Below are 19,172 nucleotides of genomic sequence, written 5' to 3'. Positions count from 1 at the left end.
CCCCTCCACCTCACCATTGAATTAGCCTTTTTCCCATGCCACTGCTGGTAAAGAAATGCATGCCGGGGTGCCCGCGCGGTTCAGTTGGTTGAGCCTGGAACTCTTGATTTCAGCTCAAGTCGTGGTCTCAGGGTCGTAGGATCCAGCTTTGTGTGGGGCTCCATGATCAGCGCTGAGTCTGCTTGAGATTCTTTCTGTCCCCCTCCTCCTCATCCTGCTCTCACGTGCACACTCTCTCTCAAAATAAAATAAATAAAATCTTTAAAAAAAAAAAAAAATCTGTCTCTCTCTGCCCCTCCCCCCGTCTCATGTGTGCACTCTCAAAAAAAAAAAAAAGCATGCCATTATAAGATGGCAGTTAATTTAAACTCCCTCAGTGTTTATTTTTGTTTTTTTAAGGTACTTACTTTGGAAAATGTATTTCAGAGAGAGCCCACTCTCGTGAGATGGGGGAGGAGCAGAGGGAGAGGGAGACAGACTCCATGCTGAGCAGGGAGCCAGATGTAGGGCTTGATCTCAGGACCCTAACATCATGACGAGCTGAAATCAAGAGTTGGACGCTTAACCAACTGAGCCACCCAGGTGCCCCCTTTTTTTAAAGATATTTAATGCCCTTCAAGTATAGTGCTTTCAAAAGTTTGTTTCTAATTTTGAATAATAATTTCTTACACATACCTATAACTAAGTCCATTATTTATATGAAGTAAATATTTGTACTATTAAATGTGACAGGAATAATTTTGCCTTTGACTACAGTAGTAGCACTATAAAATATGTAGAGTCTCTATAGTCTTTACCCCATTTTTAAAAACTACTTTATCAGCATCTTGCCAAAATGTTTCCTCCACAGCTTCAAGCATACCCATATAGATAAACCGGACTGCTCTGGACCCCCCATGGATATAAGTAACAAGGCTTCTGGGGAGATCAAAATTGCCTATACTTACTCTGTTAGCTTCCAGGTGAGTTTGTTTTTATCTCTAGTATAACTCAGAAATTGATTTTAAATTCATACTACTTAAACTAATTAAAAATATTAATGATTAACCTTGTCACATAGATAAGCTTTTAGTGAGCTGATTTGGAATAGTTTGGCAGTGCACCAGGCAACATAATCACACTCAAAACTAAGTCTCCATTTAAATGAGAAGTATAGTAAATTGGAGAATTGAACCTGATTAAATGTTAAGTCATAAGAGATACATAAAAGACAAAATGTAGAAAATAGGCATAGATAATGGTATGAAAATGTCCAAGATTTATGTAACAAGCATTTGGGAAAGCAACATTCTTTTAAAGTCTGAATTAGTATAAACTTTAATGGAGTGTTCCCTGATAGTAGATGATTTATATAGGTTCTTAGGGAATTCAAGGGAGTGTTTTCATTAGTGGAGAAGTTTCTTAGGAGGAAAGTACAAGTTCACTTTATGAGAATCTGAGGCACTATTCCACCTCTACTTCTTTTTCTTTTCTTTTTTTTTTTTTTTAAAGATTATTCTTTAGTGTGCGTGTCAGAGGGAGGTGGGTAGAGGGAGAGAAGCAGACTCCACATTGAGTGCAGAGCCCGACGCAGGGCTCGATCTCACCACCCTGAGATCACAACCTGAGCCCAAACCAGGAATTGGACACTTAACCGGCTGTGCTACGTAGGCCCCTCCACCTCTGTTTTTAATAAACTGTCTTGGTGATCAAGTATAGTTGTGATGTTTACTCTCCCCCCATGTAGTGTGTAATTTTGCAAACCTAAGGCAAAGAATACTATGTATTTCTTTCTAGGTATTAAGAGCTCATTGTGGGTGACACCTGCCAGATGCTCAGTTATGACTGTAGTGTCTCATGAGCATAGATGGCATCAAAGAGAATAAAAAATACGTTATACCACTCAATTTTTTGAAAAAATTAGTGAGTACAGTTCTAAATTTTGATATCTAAAGTAAACTTTTGTTAAAATTTAAAGCAAGACTTCAAAAAAATACAGATAACTAGGTACTTTTAGGAACTCTTTTATTATTTGTTATTTACTGCTGAAACTCATGACTAATCCAAGTTATGATAATGAGAAATTACATTCATTAACTGAATGGGAGGTCAGGCTATGAGTGGAAATGTTTGGATTCTTAATATATTTTGTCAGCAAATGCTTATTTATTTTTTGGTTGGTTGTTTTTTTTGTTGTTGTTGTTGTTTTTAGCAAATGCTTATTTGAAGAGTTTTGTTTTCTTTTGTTTTATCTCCCTAGGAAGATAAAAACATCAGATGGGCATCCAGATGGGACTATATTCTGGAATCTATGCCTCATACCCACATTCAGTGGTTTAGGTAAGAGTACAGAGTTAATCCACTTTATGCTCTGGGCTTACTCTGTGTTTTGTCCCTTTGAACATCTCCTTCATTCTCTAATCCTGTCTAGATCTCCAGAAGTCTGGGCTTTTGAATTGGATAGACTTGTGTTCAGTCCTGGTCAGGTCACCGTTCGTGAGTCAGGCGAGTCACCCAGTTATTTAGAGTCCCATTTCTTTATCTGGAAATACCTGCCTCACGAAACTGTCCCTGAGGATTAATGGACAATGAATGAAACAGAACATTTGAGCACCTTACCTGAAGTGGAAGAAGCTATGCTCATGTTACGACTATTTATTATTATTATTATTCTCTTCAGAGCATGACTCAATTTTTATCTGGAGAGTTGTTCGTGGTGTCGTCACTTTCCTTTTTCTGCTTTGTTGACTACCTTTTGACACTCATTAACTTACTGAGTAAATTTGTTTGTCATAAATTTCTTGAGGATACAGACCTTTGTTGATCCCTGCAGCTTGTATTGCATTTATTTGGGCATAGTACTTATTTAATAATGTTGACCACACATAAAAAAAATTCTAGTTCTCAACAGATTATGATGAGATTATTATGATAAGTATATAAAGTTATGTATCCCCTAGAAGGACACATAATAGAACAAAGCTCATTGAATCTGTTGGGTTTTAGGTCAAAGTTCGATTTTGATCAATACTGTTTTAATGTTACTGATTAAATATTTTAAAAAGGTAATTAAGCTGCAGATTAATCCTGACGTGTTTATTTCTACAGCATCATGAATTCCCTGGTCATTGTTCTCTTCTTGTCTGGAATGGTGGCTATGATTATGCTACGGACACTGCATAAAGATATTGCCAGATATAATCAGATGGATTCTACGGTGAGTGAAACATTTGACCTGCTAAGGATAGTCTTTATTTAGTTCTTTGGAAAAAGTTGAAATAATGGCTTTAGACAGAATCTTTCTTCTTAAAAGTTATCCTGAATCCACCTTTTCAAATAAGAAAGTGATCCTTAAGAATTGGTATTCTCTAGAACTGTAGTCGCTCCAGCGTTCAGAGCTGCACTGTTCACAGCTCCATCTGTGTTAGTGCATTGGTGCGGAGTGAGCGTAGGTGCCCAGCTCCAGGTCTGTCCCCTGTTCTCACGGACATGCTGTCAACTCTCAGATTTTCCATTCCCAGCCTGCACTCGACTCGTGAAACAGCAAAGTTGAGTGGGATAACTCCCAAGCAGTTTTTATTTGTGTGTATGTTTAGCTTTTTAAAATTAATTTTCACTGAATTTTATCATTTTAGCCTTTTGGTATATTCAAAGTAGTTTAATGTCCCAATCTCATTTATTCTCAAAACACTTAAAGTTACATAAGTATGTTATACATTTTATACTTTTTCATTGTATAGCAGCTCTTTGATAAAATTTCCACAAGAATCATAGTGACTTGTAATGAATACAAAAAACTCAGATTTTATTGCTTTCTTTTCCCCGACTTCTTAGTCTTTTCCCCATAACTTTTCTGTCCTAATCAGGAAAAGAATATACAAATGTTTATAAGCTTTTTAGCATTTGTACGCTACAGTCTCTTTTCCATTATTTTTACTGATTATTAAATATTTTATTAAAATAATTTCAAAATACTCTTCATAATTGGCAATTTCAAATGGTATTTTCTTCTTCATTTGTACCAAGGTGCCATGGGATAGAGGCCATGGTACCCTGCTTCCCCTCTTGCTCCCATTCCTTTTTCCTCCCTTACTGTAGTGGTCCGAGCAAGTCTGTTCAGACATAACTCAGATCATTCACTCCTGCTCACAGCTGTCCAGTGGCTTCCCATTTCACTCAGAGTGAAAGCCAGAGTCTTCACAGTGGTTTGTAGGCCCTACAGTGCCCCCTTGGAACTCTGCTCCAGCCATACTGGCTTCCTTAGTATTCCTCAGACATGCAGGCATGGTCTCACACTTCCGGCCTTTACACTTGCTTTTCTCTCTACCTCAGACGTTATTTACTCCCTCAGGTATTTACATGGCTGGCTCCCTTACCTACTTAGTCATTACTGAAATAGGATCTTCCCCGTGAGACCTTCTTGACCATCAGATTAAAATTGCACCTTTCTGGCCCCATACACATCCATACCTTCTAAGTTTTCTCTGGAGCACTTATCACCATCTAATGTACTCTATATTTTATTGCTTGTTGTGTTAATTGTCTGCCTTCCCAGTGAGAACACGTATGCAAGAGGGATTTTTCTGTTAAACTCACTGTAGTATCTCTGGTGTTTTAAACAGTGCTGTGCTTTTCTAGTTGGTGCTCAGTAAATGTTTGTTGAATGAATGAGTCATTCTCTTTTTTTTCTTTTCTTTTTAAAATTTTATTTTATTATGTTAATCAGCATACATTACGTCATTAGTTTTTGATGTAGTGTTCCATGATTCATTGTTTGCGTATAATACCCAGTGCTCCATGCAGTACGTGCCCTCCTTAATACCCATCACCAGGCTAACCCATCTCCCCACCCCCCTCCCCTCTAGAACCCTCAGTTTGTTTCTCAGAGTCCATCGTCTCTCATGGTTCATCTCCCCCTCCAATTTCCCCCCCTTCATTCTTCCCTTCCTACTATCTTCTTCTTCTTCTTCTTTTTTTTTTTTTTTAAACATATATTATTTGTTTCAGAGGTACAGGTCTGTGATTCATTAGTCTTACACAATTCACAGCACGAATGAGTCATTCTTTGATGTACTAGCCTTGTTGATGTGTTGCTGGGCTCATGATAGGTAAAAAGGTATCCAAGGACTATCTTGCAACTCCACCCTACCCCCCACAAAAGTGAGCTGAGACCAGAGCAGGAAACAATGCAAGCACAAGAGGATGGAGTTCTCCTTTGAGTCAGTCCTTATATAAAGTAACCAACTGGGAGACTAAACTTTGGGTCACTAACAAGGGAGCTGAACCTCAAGTCTCCTCCTGTATTAAGCATGGATTCTTGAAGGGGAGCAAAATGATTCTAAGTTAGCAAGTGCCTTCTGATTCTTGGGGTAAAGTCTCCCAAATTTAGGTTTGTAGAATTCCCCCAATTTAAGATCAATAAAATATGATCTAGGGGCACCTGGGTGGCCCAATCAGTTGAGCATCTGACTTTTGATTTCAGCTCAGGTCATGATCTCAGGGTCATGAGATTGAGCCTCATGCTGGACTCTCTGCTCTGCGGGGAGTCTGCTTGGGATTCTCTCTATTCCTCTCCTGCTCCTCTTCCCCCTTCTCTAAAATAAATAAATAAATCTAAAAAAAAATGATCTATTAGAAATTCACAAAAATTTACAATAAGCAACATGTTTAGAACCCCCTGAAGATTTCAGATACTACAACTCTTAATTACAGAGTATAAAGTATATGAAAAAATAAGAGGAATATTTAGATAAAGGAAACATAGTGTGTCCCAAGCAGAAGAAATAAAAAGAAATCCACATCTAGATCAACTGTGACAAAACCATAGAACACCAGAGAAAAAAGATCTTAGAATCAGGTAGGGGGGGAAAAAATTCGAGCATCTGCAAAAGAAAAACAGTTAAATTGGAAGTGGAAGCTCAGAGACAAAACATCTTAAATCAGTGAGAGAAATTAACTGTTTACATGGAATCATGTACCCAGAGAAGGTATCTTTCAAGAATAAAGGTGAAATACCTTTTTCAGATGAACAGAAGTAGTGGACCACAGACCGTCACTGAAGGAATATCTATAGAAGTAAACTTTAGCAGTGAATCAGTCAATCCATCGATCGATCAGACCTGAAGAAATTTCTATAGAAGTACTTTAGCAGAAAATAAATAAAAACCAATCCCAAAGAGATAATTTAGAAAAATGGGTGAACAAAAAGATTCCAAGTAAACATTTTCTGTTTATAATGAGTCTAAAAATTTGGAGATTAACAAAAGTGTATCAGCAGAGAAAAAACAAATTTGATGTATAGTATTGGATAAAGTGGGTGGCCATTTGGTTAAAAAATAAGGTAGATTCCAACCTTATTCCTTATGTTAAATGAAAATGTGAAACTGTAAAATACTAGGACACATGAGAAGTTATTTTTAAATCTTGGAGAAGGGTAGAATTTTTTAAGTATCACAGAGAGCCAGAAGTTATAAAAGAAATGATTGCTCTATGATTACTATGTCAAAAAACATTTGAATAGGAAGAAATACCATTAAGTAAAAAGATAAAAGTCAAATGGGAAAATATTTAACACATGTAACAAACAAAAAGTTAATTCCTCATAAATAAAGAAATCCTAAAATCATTACAAAAACAATCATCAGCCCAGTAAGCAACCAGGCATGGTATATGAAAAGAGAGTCCATTAAAAAGAAACACAAGGGACACCTGGGTGGCTCAGTCTGTTAAGCGTCTGCCTTCAGCTTAGGTCATGATCCCAGGGTCCTGGGATCGAGGATCGAGTTCTGCATCGTGCTCCTTGCTCAGCGGGGAGCCAGCTTCTCCCTCTGCCTGCAGCTCTGCCTACCTGTGCATGCGCATGCTCTCTCTGACAAATAAATAAAATCTTTAAAAAACAAACACAGATGGTTCTTAAACATATAAAAAGATATAACATCATTCATAATAAGAGAAATGCAAAATAAAACTGCAGTGCAAGATTGTTTGCTCCTCTGGCACACTGACAGCAATTAAAATGTTTGATAATGTGTTGGTGGATTGAGGACATGAGCACTTTGATACGTAGTTTATGAGAATGTAAATTGGTGTAACTTATGAAAGGCACTTTGGCAATATTAGTTTATAATGTAGATAGTTTGACCCAACAATTCAATTCTTAGAAACTAACTTGGGGGGCACCTGGGTGGCTCAGTCGTTAAGCGTCTGCCTTCGGCTTGGGTCATGATCCCAGGGTCCTGGGATCGAGCCCCACATCGGGCTCCCTGCTCTGCGGGAAGCCTGCTTCTCCCTCTCCCACTCCCCCTGCTTGTGTTCCCTCTCTCGCTGTGTCTCTCTCTGTCAAATAAATAAAATCTTTAAAAAAAAAAAGAAAAGAAAAGAAACTAACTTGGATGCAAAGGTTTTTATTATTACTGCTATTTTTTATTTTAAAACAATATATTATTGCTTATAATAACTAAAGATTTTAAGAAACTCAAATACTCATTAATAGGGGACTGATTTTATAAATTATGGAATGTCCCTGCAGTAGAATACTATGTAATCATTAAAAAGAATGAGGCAATTCCGTGTATACGAATGTGGAGGCATCTCCTTATTATTAGGCCAAAACAGCAAGATGTGAAATAATGTGTATAATATGCTACCATTTATGCAAAATGAGAAAAGGTATTCATGCATTTCCTTATGTATGAGTAGAGTATCTCTGCAAGGATAGTAAGAAACTCGTCACATTTGTTTTCTCCAAAGAAAGGGTACCTGGCCCTTTATGGAAAACTTAGTTTTTACTTAACTCTGAATTTTTTAGTGCTTATTCAGTAAAAAAGTAATCAGAAATGGTGCCTCGTCTGTAATACTACCCCACCTAAAAGAAGAGGTGAATGTACTTTTTTCCCTCATACTTTTAATGTAAACATTCACAGAAGCACAGAGATTAGTATACCCATCACCCTGGTCCAACAGTTCTCAGCTCATGTTTAGTCTTTTTTAGAATCCCACCAGTTCCTCCCTTTCAGTTGTTTTAAAGTCAGTCCCAAATGTAATTTTATTTAATCCATTTAGAACCCATGTACTATTTTTTTTTTTTAAAGATTTTATTTATTCATTTGAGACACAGAGATAGAGAGAGAGAGCACGAGCAGTGGGAGAGGCAGAGGGAGAGGAAGAAGCAGACTCCCCGCTGAGCCAGGAGCCTGATGCGGGGCTCGATCCCAGGACCCTGGGATCATGACCTGAGCCGAAGGCAGACGCTTAACCATCTGAGCCACCCAGGCGCCCCACAGAACCCATGTACTTTTAATAAAACTTCAGTTTGTACATTCCTCAAAAATGACCAAGTAGAGTATAATTCCATGGTGTATATGAAAGTATTTTGATTTTTACTGTTGCCTTATATTAGGCATTATAAGAGCAGGATTAGTACCTATATAAAAGTTTCCATGTTTCAAATTCTAGTTGATTTATATTTACTAAAAAATATGTGTAGTGCTCGCTTCGGCAGCACATATACTAAAAAATATGTGTAAATGTAACATATTATCAGTAGCATTGTCTGCTGCGCACAAAGGTAGAAGTTTGAAAATTTGGGGTAGAGGTGAGATGCATCCTGAAGGAAATGTCGAGAAATGAGGCTGAAAAAGTAGTGGGGGTCAGAGTCTGAAGGACTTGTAACTAATACAATTTGAAGGTCACAGGGAAGCTCTTAAAGAATTTTAAACAGCACTGCATAGCCAGGTTTGTGATGTAGGAAAATCACTTTCAATATTATGTGGAGCATCATTCAGAGCAGGGCAAGATTGAAGGTACAGAAACCAGTCCAGGGGGCGCCTGGGTGGCTCAGTTGGTTGGGCGACTGCCTTCGGCTCAGGTCATGATCCTGGAGTCCCGGGATCGAGTCCCACGTTGGGCTCCCTGCTCAGCAGGGAGTCTGCCTCTCTCTCTGACCCTCCCCCCTCTCATGCTCTCGATCTCATTCTCTCTCTCAAATAAATAAATAAAATCTTAAAAAAAAAAAGAAACTAGTCCAGGGGTGATTATGGAACTCCCAGAGATAGGATGGTGGCAGGAAAGAAAAAAAGGAGCTAGACAGACAGATACAGCGGGTGTTTAGAAGGCGGGATGGAATACTGTTTGGTTGACTATGGAGAAGGTGGAAGAGGGAAAGAAAATAAATGACCCAATGTTTCTGGTCCAAAACACCCAGTTGGTTAAAGGACCCTGCTGGATGCTGTATTGAGAAGTAACTGAATAGAAGCAAGGGCAGGAACACAGAGGTCAGTGTGGTGTATTACAGTAGCCAGGTAAGAGGTGATGACTTGAACTGGGGGCTAGTGTTGGGTTCTGCTGAAATATTTTGGAGGCAGAGCTGAAGATTTGTTAAAGGACTGTATTCAAGATGTGAAAAAAAGCAAGGAATCAAGGAGGATTCCAAGGTTTGAGGTACTGAACTGCTGGCCAGATGGAGCTGTAACTACTGGGTGACTGGGTTGGGGCGGTGTTGCTGCTGCAGAAACAGTATAGATGGGGAGAGAGAATCCATTCAGTTGTGATAATTCTGTTCAGGGTGCTTGTTAAACAACCAGGTGGAGCCATGATTAGGCAAATCGTGTATGTGTGTCTAGAGATCAGGGGAGCAGTTAGGGCTGGTGGCAAATTTACTCATATGCTCATAGCTAAGTCTACTATACCCAGCAAAGTAGCTGTGAAACCTAATACCATTCACTCATTTTGGATATTGGTGAAAGTAGATTGAAAAGGATGGAGTGTGAGTGAAATTAAGTCATCAAGTTGGATCATAAAGCTTGACTATCACATTATTTTACATACCTTTTTGAAGTTTCTCAGTGTATTTTTATAGACCTTAACATACAACATTCCTTTAAAAGCAATTCAAGAAAACTATATAAAGCTCTGGGAGTCAAACTTCATAAAACTTTGGAATTGGAATAAATACTAACATTCGTAAGTTTAAAAGAATTTTTCTATATCAGCATATTCACCAGTGAACAAACTGTCTAGCTGTCCTGGTGATACCACATGTCAATTAAACAACTTCATTCCCTTTTTAGGAGGATGCCCAGGAAGAATTTGGCTGGAAACTAGTTCATGGTGATATATTCCGTCCTCCAAGAAAAGGGATGCTGCTATCAGTCTTTCTTGGATCAGGGACACAGATTTTAATTATGACTTTTGTGACTCTATGTAAGTATTCAATGAAAATTAAAAAGTAGAAAATACTTTTTCTAAATGATTATTTGAGAATCAGTTTTCCAGGGTGCCTGGGTGACTCAGTTGGTTAAGCATCCAACTCTTGATTTCAGCTCAGGTCATGATCTCCCTCTGTCCCTCCCCCTGCTTGCACACTGACACGTTCTCTCTCTAAAATAAATAGATAAAATCTTAAAAACAAAAAACGTGGAAACTGGTTTTCCTAAGTGTAGCTAGGCTAGATTGTTTCTAAGAGTCCTTTTGGCTTTTAAATCTGTGTGCTTTGGCTATACATTACTTGGAGGCAGGGTTAGCTGTGCCGGAAAACTGACCTCACATCTCCCTTACAGCTGCATAGAGACCAAGCCTTTGTCATGGAGTTGGAGCTGAAGATGACTAGGTACCTGAAGACCGTCTGGGTCTGAGTCTTGGTGGCTCGGAACGAGGGTCATGCAGGTTGCCTCTGCCCCACTACCAGGAGCAGTATGATTAGGATTCCAAGACGTTTTTGGCTTCCACTGAGAAAAAAAAAGGAGAAGAGGGAATGGGGCAGGAAGCTTTTTGTAGACCTTCCTCATCTTGGAAGGATTTAGGAAGCAAGGGAAAAATGTTATTACTTAAATTTTTGTCAGTTAAGACAGTCTTTTTTTTTTTTTTTTTAATAGCCCCTCCTCCCCCCATAGAGTTATTGATCAGCCACAGGGGTGGTTCTGAGGCTGCTGTATGGGAATACAGTATTTCTGCAGTTTTCCTATTGTAAGAGAAAAAAAGGTTTATGAATAGAGTTTTCTAAATTTTGCTTTTATTTTCCTTATGTTTCCTTTATTGGTGCCTTCTACTGATGAACAGTAACGAATTATTACTGGAAGAATTCAGAAATCCCTGACTTTTTAATAATTTTTTTTTTTTTTTTTTTTTTTTTAAAGATTTTATTTATTTATTTGAGAGAGAGAGAGCACATGAGAGGGGGGAGGGTCAGAGGGAGAAGCAGACTCCCTGCTGAGCAGGGAGCCCGATGCGGGACTCGATCCAGGGACTCCAGGATCAGGACCTGAGCCGAAGGCAGTCGCTTAACCAACTGAGCCACCCAGGCGCCCTTTTTAATAATTTTTTAATGAACATCTGTCCTTATGTTTGATTGCATATTAAATATGTAATACTAAAGTCATTTTATGTTAGTAAAATTATTCCACGTTTTTGTGATGGAAATATATAAATACTTTACAAAGAGGATTCTCACTTCCAAATGTCTGGCACCTAAGTTTGAGAACCACTGATTTACACCTCAGGCTTACTTTGAAGACTAATCTGAAGATTAACTAGAACATGTATCTTTATCTACTTGGTAAGGAGATGCAGCTATGATGAGTAGGCCTAGAATTCTTAAGTATATTATACCGAAGAGGGTAGGTTGGGAGAAGGCATCATGACAGAGGTTTGGACACAGCCAGAGGATAGCATGAAGGCATTAGATCCCCACAGAGCCAGGATAGAGCTAGAGCAGCCTGGATGCTTCAGGATAGAATTCTGCTTGAAAAAAAAAATTTTTTTTTTTTTAATTTTGTTTATTTATTGGTCAGAGGGAGAGAGCACAAGCAGGGTGAGCGGCAGGCAGAGGGAGAAGCAGGCTCCCCACCGAGTAAGGAGCCCGATGCAGGACTCGATCCCAAGACCCTGGGATCATGACCCGAGCCAAAGGCAGACGCTCAACCAACTGAGCCACCCAGGCGTCCCCTGCTTGAAAATTTTATTGGGAGTTGCCTTCTGTCATCATCTCGTTCTTGTTGGGGGTCTGCTAGAAAGTGAATTCGTGAGGAAGGAAAGTTTCAGAGAGCCTAGAGATCATTTTCCTTAAATGTTCAAATATGAACTTTCTTCTTCAGAACAGTCCATTTCTCAGTTCTGGGGAGAATGGTGGGGGATGCATTTTGGTTGAAATTCTGATAGGTCTTCTAAAGTTACCCTGGTTGGTTTCCTACTTATGAGTTTCTCCTCTTGCCCCTTAGTCGGTGCTGATCAGGTATGGGTGGGCATGTGCTTGATTCTGTACACCACGGAAACACTGGGAACTTTCTTGTTCCTGGGATTAGAAAGCCACTTGGATTTCTTACTGAGCAAAGTCATAACTTCTGAATCCCAGCTTAAAACCAGGAATCTTTACAAATATAACATTTTTATTCTTATTAGTCAGGTGGGTTATATAAGGAAGAACAAATAAAACCAACCAACTAAATAAAGGTAGAAGCCAGAATTTCCCCAAGTTATTGACCAAGTCCTTCAGTAACTTGTGTTCAGAAAGCTAATGGTACTATGAAATCTTTATTCTCTTGTTTTATTCATTGATTAGATTCTGTCTTGTCTTTTGTGTTTGAATGTTATAAAGTATTTTTTATCACAGAGGACCCATTATTATTATTATTATTTTTAGATTTTATTTATTTGAGAGAGAGAGAGTGAGCACAAGCAGAGGGAGAGGGAGAAGCAGACTCCCTGCTGAGCAGGGAGCCTAATGCGGGGCTTGATCCTGGGACTCTGGGATCATGACCTGAGCCAAAGGCAGACACTTAACCGGCTAAGCCACTCAGGCACCACCCCCCGCCCCAGTATTATTTTAAAGGGAACAAAAGTGGGACTATTTCATGGTGGGAATATCTTTATTCATATTAATTTAAAAAAGCTGTACTTGACAGGGCACTTGGGTAGCTTAGTCGGGTTAAGCATCCAACTCTTGGTTTCAGCTCAGATCATGATCTCAGGGTCATGGGATCGGGCCCTGCATCAGCTCTGTGCTCAGCACGGGGGTCTACTTGAGACTCTTTCTCTCCCCTCCCCGCCCCCCCCTTTCTGCCCCTTCCCCAACTCATGCTCGCGCGCTCTCTCTCTCTCCCTCCCTCCTTCCCTCCCACTCCCCTTCTCCCTCCCTCCTCCTCTCTCTCTTAAAAAAAAAGAAGCAGCAGCTATACTTGAATCAGAAGAGCTAAAAGCACTCGTGAGCACCCAGTCAGCCTTCCCTGATAATAGGAAAGGTGGGGTTTTACGGACCCCGGCAAGAAATATTCAAAGTAGAGTTTGCTTTGTTATCCTGTTGATGTAGTACCTTAAAATATTGCTAAGATTTAGTGTGACCATATGATAAGATAATATATTCATGAAATTGTATTTGGTTTCTTGTTTAAAAAATGAAAGCTGTCTTCTGTCACTTTAGAAAGGAAGCAGTAATGAAATTTGTAACTTAAAATCACTTATTTTTTAGTTTTTGCTTGCCTGGGATTTTTGTCACCTGCCAACAGAGGAGCACTGATGACTTGTGCTGTAGTCCTATGGGTCCTGCTGGGCACGCCTGCAGGCTATGTCGCTGCCAGATTTTATAAGTGTAAGTAAGAGCGACCCTGACTGTCACGTCAGGGATCTCATCTGCTCCATCACTGCACCTGAGCCAGTAGGTGATTTTCTCGAACCAGTATGTATCATAGGTACATATCTTTATATAAAAGAAGCTTGCGATGTGGATGACCATCCCTAGATTTTGTTAAAAAAGGTTTATAAAGTGAGGTAAGCAAATTTAGGTGCTGCTTATCCATCATTCCCTCTGTTCTTTTACTTTTAAGTTTTGACATAAGAGGTTTGGCTGAACAACTTAGATTGCTACATTCATAGAAATGTGTATAGACTAATAAAGGAAGATAATATGAGTATCACTGATTTATTAACTAAAATAAGTAATATATATAGTAATACCTTTTCTTAAATAAGAGAGGTCATGCTAAAGAGCCCTGATATAATTTAATTTGCTTTTATAATATAATTAGTTGCAATCTCTTGTATTCTTGCTTTCTAAAAGTAAAATAAAGTTCATTGAAAAAAAGTGTCAGGGCCACAGGGTAAGGATGGGCTATGACTAGATGACTTGGAAAGCAGTTTTGCCAGGGTCAGCGAATGCCAGGGTTACTGTGGAATCCTGAAGTCTGTTGAGATGACCTCATAGGTAATCTGTAATTTAAAGTGACAGAGACAGGGAGGAGGTAAAAAACTCATGCTCTGAAAACTGTAAGACATTGATGAAAGAAATTGAAGACACAAACAAATGGAAAGATATACCATGCTCATGGATTAGAAGAATTAATACCATTCAAATGTCCATACTACCCAAGCAATCTGCTGATTCAGTGCAATCCTTATCAAAAATACTAATAGTATTTTTCACAGAACTAGAACAAATAAGCCTAAAATTTGTATGGAATCAAAAAAGACCCTGAATAGCCAAAGCAATCTGGAGAAAGAACAAAACTGGAGGTATCACAATCCAAGATTTCAAGATAACACTACAAAACTGTAATAATTAAAACAGTGTGATACTGTCACAAAAATAGACACATAGATCAATGAAACAGAATAAAAAACCCAGAAATAAACTTACACTTATATGGTCAATGAATCTGTGACAGAGGAGGCAAGAATATACAGTGGGGAAAAGACAGTGTCTTTAAAAAATGGTGCTGGGAAAGCAGGACCACTTTCTTAAACCATGTACACATATAAATGTAAAATGGATTAAATGTGAAAGCCCCTAGGAGAGAGCAAACAGGTACATGATCTTTTACATCAGCCTTAGTGACACATCTGTGGATAGGTTTCCTCAGGCAAGGGAAACAAAAGCAAAAATAAAAAATAGGAACTACACCAAAATAAATATTATTGTCCTTTTGCACAGTAAAAGACAAATATTTTATATGATTTTTTATATGTGGAATCTAAAAAACAAAAAAATAGACTTAAATACAGAGAACAAACTGGTGATTGCTAGAAAGGAGTTGGGTGGGATTTGGGCGAAATAGATGAAGGGAATTAAGATGTACAGACTTTCAGTTATTAAATAAGTCATGGAGGTGAAAAGTACAGCATAGGAAGTGTAGCCAATAATACTGTTGTATGGTGACAGTGACTACACTTTATAATGGTGAACACTGAGTAATGTATAGAATTGTGGAACTAATATGTTGTACACCTGAAACTAATGTAACATTGTGTTAGTTATACTTAAATAATAAATTAGGGGGGAAAAAAGTGCCCACCAAAGAAAAAAACAAAGACGGAAGATGAGACAGAGCTAAGGTTGATATGAATAAGGTTTGGGGTAGAACACAGTCGGGGTACATACACATCCTTATAGTGAGGTTGGCTAGACCCAACCCCAAATAGAAGTATTAGTTAGACTTTGCCATATGCAGTGCTCCTGAAAACATGAAATCCTATATGTATGTGTGTCTGTGTTTTACTCTTTGTGGATTTTGTCAGGGTTTTTTTTCTTTCTTTCTTTCCTTTCATCCTTTACTAAAGGACAGAGGATTGGTGTCATGTGTGTTTTAACGCATATGAGATATGATTGGACTCCTGCCTCCCATGCAGCACTCTAGCTTTCTCAGCTCCGCTAGCTTTCTTTCAGTTCCTCTGACGGGCTGTGTACCTTCACATCTGCCTGAGGACTTCACCCCATGCTCTTCCCTTTGCTAGAAAGTTCCAGCTCATTCTCCCTCCCAGCCCAGACGCAACCCTCTTTAACTCCTGTCTGTCCTTCAGATCTCAGCTGCGCATTAATCAGGCAGAACATTCCAAGAGGTGCTGTCATGTGGCCCCAGTCACAAAATACTTCCTTTTATGGAATATTTATGTTTCAATACAGATTGTTTGACTTTTGATTGGAATTGTATTAAACCCAGAATTAATACTTCCACAATAGTCTCTTTATCAGTAATGCTGTGAATTCAAATCATATACATATTGTCATTTTGTTGTAGGGCAAGTGGTACTTAAACTTGGCTTATAAACGATTAAAACTTTTTTTAAAAATCAAAGCTGTTCTCACATCTCAGCCAGTTTTATCTCCAACTTTTAAACTGGAAGCAGGGAGTACTTTCATTTTTTACTCTATATATTTTTAAAATTTTTTTTTAGTGGGGAAAAGAAATTAGGGTGAAAGGAGATTAACAAGTTCATAAGCAAATTCTGTGAAGTGGCCAAAACCCTTTCACTCTTCTTAGTCACCTAATCTGACACGCTGATCTCCCCATCCCCACTTAAACCCCCTACCAAAACTGCAATGCCAGAGGAATCCTAAAGATTTAGACCTGCTGTGGAAATTTAAATGTGCTGCACTTTAGGCTTGAGGGTTCCTAGTTTTATAACAAATTCTGAAACTGGCTACAAGGTAAAGGAGAATCCCCAGTATGCCCTTTCTCTACCCAGTCCCATGGATTCAAACTGGCCTAGAGCTTAAGGGTTTGTTTTATTTTGAAATAAAAAAAAATTAGAAAAGAAGTAGTCTTGATGACCTTCCTTTGATATTAGATTTATTATGCTGAAGCAAACATCTTGAGAGCAGGGCTTATCCAGGGAAGTGCTGTGATGTGCATCTCTGATCTGGATCACTTGTGGAGGGGATTATCATCATTTGCTGGTGTGATTTTCTAGGAGTGGGCACCCAGTGCTGTCTGAAAATTTGTTTAATGCTAGACATATATGGCCATTTGGTTTGCTTTGAAGAGAAGTCTTTGTGTTATCCCACTTTTGTTTTCTTCTACAGCCTTTGGAGGTGAGAAGTGGAAAACAAATGTTTTATTGACATCATTTCTTTGTCCTGGGTAAGTAATAGTAACTTTTCAGTAGTAACTTTCTTACATAGTCATAAAATTTAGTTCCCAAATTTTCGATCTCTTAAGTCTTGAATCTTCTCTGTCTCTAAACCATGTACCCTAGAAAATGAACTTAATTTTTTAAAAAGGGATAAAAAGTGAGTATTTAATAAACATTTGCAGTGACCGCCACATGCCATATCTGGAAAAAGTATCTCTCTCTCTTTTTTTTTTTAAGATTTTATTTTGTCAGAGAGCGAGAGAGCACAAGAAGGGGGGACAGCAAGCAGAGGGAGAAGCAGGCTCCCCGCTGATCGGGGAGCCTGGTGCGGGACTTGATTCCAGGACGCTGGGATCATGCCCTGAACTGAAGGCAGACACTTAACCGGCTAGCCACCCAGGCATCCCTGGAAAAAGTATCTTTGCACATGAGAAATTGTTACATTCCTTTTCTTAAAAGTCTGTTTCTTAGCCCATGTAAGTTGGTCTGGCATTTTGTTGTGTAAGGCTGCATTGAAAGCTTTTGACCTAATCACAAGAAGGGGTTTTCACCTGAACATAGTTTAGGCAAGCGAACATTTTTAGATTTCTATCAAAAGTATTGCCGGTTTTAAGCCACCTAAGTGTCCATTCATAGATGAATGGGGTAAGGAAGATGTGGTGTGTGTGAATACATATACACATGCAATGGAATATTACTCCGCTATAAAAAAAAAAAAGAACGAGATCTCACCATTGGTGACAACATGGATGAACCTAGAGGGTATTATGCTAAGTGAAATAAGTGAGACAGAGAAAGACAGATACCATAAGATTTCACTTATATGTGGAATCTAAAAATAAATGAACAAAACAGAAGTAGACTCATAAATACAGAGGACAAATTGGTGGTTGCTGGAGGGGAGGGGGATGGGCAAAATAGATGAAGAGGATTAAGAGGTACAAACATCCAGTTGTAAAATAAGCAGCAGAGGTGAAAAGTACAGCATAAGGAACATAGTCAATAATATTGTACTAACATTAAATGGTAACAGATGGTGACTTTATTTACCATGGTGAGCACTGAGCAATGGATAGGCATTGTCAAATCACTGTTGTACACCTGAAACTAATATAACATTGTATGCCAACTATAATTCAAAGATAAAAAACTGTTTTAAAGTATCACCCCTTTATTTAGAGTTTATTCCATTAAGTAGAGTAATATGTAGCAAGCGTTTAAAAAAAAACAACGATCACATAAAAAAACAAATAACTGTGACCCTTTGGAGGATAGCTTTTGATATCACGTACCTGACTGGTGTATGGTCCTAGAAATAGAACCCACTTTCTTCCCAACTCCCAATTTCGGGTGGACAAGAACCAGCCTCTGAGCAGTCTGCAGCAATAGTGAAAGCCAAAAGTTAAATTTAGAAACCAGGAATTCCATTTGCAGGCCAGAAATGAAAGAGTTGATAATAGTTGGCGTTGTTTATACATGTTTGGGATAAAGATTCTCTCAGATAATTACCTCCAGTAAAGAATGGCATGCTTCTCAGCCATTCATGTTGTATTCAGATTTTTAGATGCTTTTCTCAAACTGTATCCTTTGTCAACTAAAGAAGTGTCTCTTCTTCCCAGGACAAGTCAGCTGTGATTTCCTTCAGAATCTTGCCTTTCAGACATTCCTCCTAATCTCTGGCATCTTTCTCTTTCTCCCTTTCTGTACGTTCTGTTCATGTGTTTCATCTCCTTTCCTACAAATATACTTAGGCCTCCCAAATCCTACAAAGAGTTTCTTCTCATAAGCATTTTTCCCTCTATCATATTTCTTTTACGTTCCCAACAAATTGCCTTGAAAAAATATTCTACATTCCTTTCTTCTCAGCATACATTTACAGTGTAAATCCACATCATCAGTCTGTCTTCCCCATCACTTTAGTGAAAACTTTTCTCAAAGGTTACCAACAACATTCCCATTTCTTTTTCTTTTTCTTTTTTAAAGATTTTATTTATTTATTTGACAGAGAGAGACACAGAGAGAGGGAACACAAGCAGGGGGAGTGGGAGAGGGAGAAGCAGGCTCCCCATGGAGCAGGGAGCCCGATGCGGGGCTCGATCCCAGAACCCTGAGATCATGACCTGAGCTGAAGGCAAACGCTTAACGACTGAGCCACCCAGGTGCCCCCACAACATTCCCATTTCTAAATCTAGAAATCATTTTCTCTGTCTTCACTCTTTCTACATTATTATCTAAGATTGGGATACTTTCTCCTTGAAACGCCTTTCTTTTTTGGCTTTATAGAAATTATCCTAAGCCAGTTCTTTTATACCTCTGATCAGCCCTTCTTTGATTTATCTTCTTCATCCTACCCTTAG

At 38.7% G+C, this 19,172-nt stretch overlaps 1 protein-coding gene across 1 annotated transcript in view; it reads left to right on the top strand.

Annotated features, from left to right (window-relative positions):
• The window catches only part of TM9SF2 (transmembrane 9 superfamily member 2), a 58,657-nt gene that overhangs the window by 26,983 nt on the left and 12,502 nt on the right, over nucleotides 1-19,172 (top strand). Inside the window, exons 7-12 of the mRNA XM_045869656.3 lie at nucleotides 851-962; nucleotides 2,240-2,319; nucleotides 3,088-3,196; nucleotides 10,047-10,179; nucleotides 13,439-13,558; nucleotides 16,766-16,823. Coding sequence (XP_045725612.1) covers nucleotides 851-962; nucleotides 2,240-2,319; nucleotides 3,088-3,196; nucleotides 10,047-10,179; nucleotides 13,439-13,558; nucleotides 16,766-16,823 — 612 coding nt within the window. The remainder of the gene's footprint in view (nucleotides 1-850; nucleotides 963-2,239; nucleotides 2,320-3,087; nucleotides 3,197-10,046; nucleotides 10,180-13,438; nucleotides 13,559-16,765; nucleotides 16,824-19,172) is intronic.

This window comes from Mirounga angustirostris, unplaced genomic scaffold, assembly GCF_029215605.1.
Source record: "Mirounga angustirostris isolate CCGP_5_RB_7025 unplaced genomic scaffold, mMirAng1.0.hap1 SCAF_3, whole genome shotgun sequence".
In the NCBI taxonomy this organism is placed as follows: domain Eukaryota; kingdom Metazoa; phylum Chordata; class Mammalia; order Carnivora; family Phocidae; genus Mirounga; species Mirounga angustirostris.
Note: the sequence above shows the minus strand (reverse complement) of the source record. Positions and strands in the feature narration are given on the sequence as shown.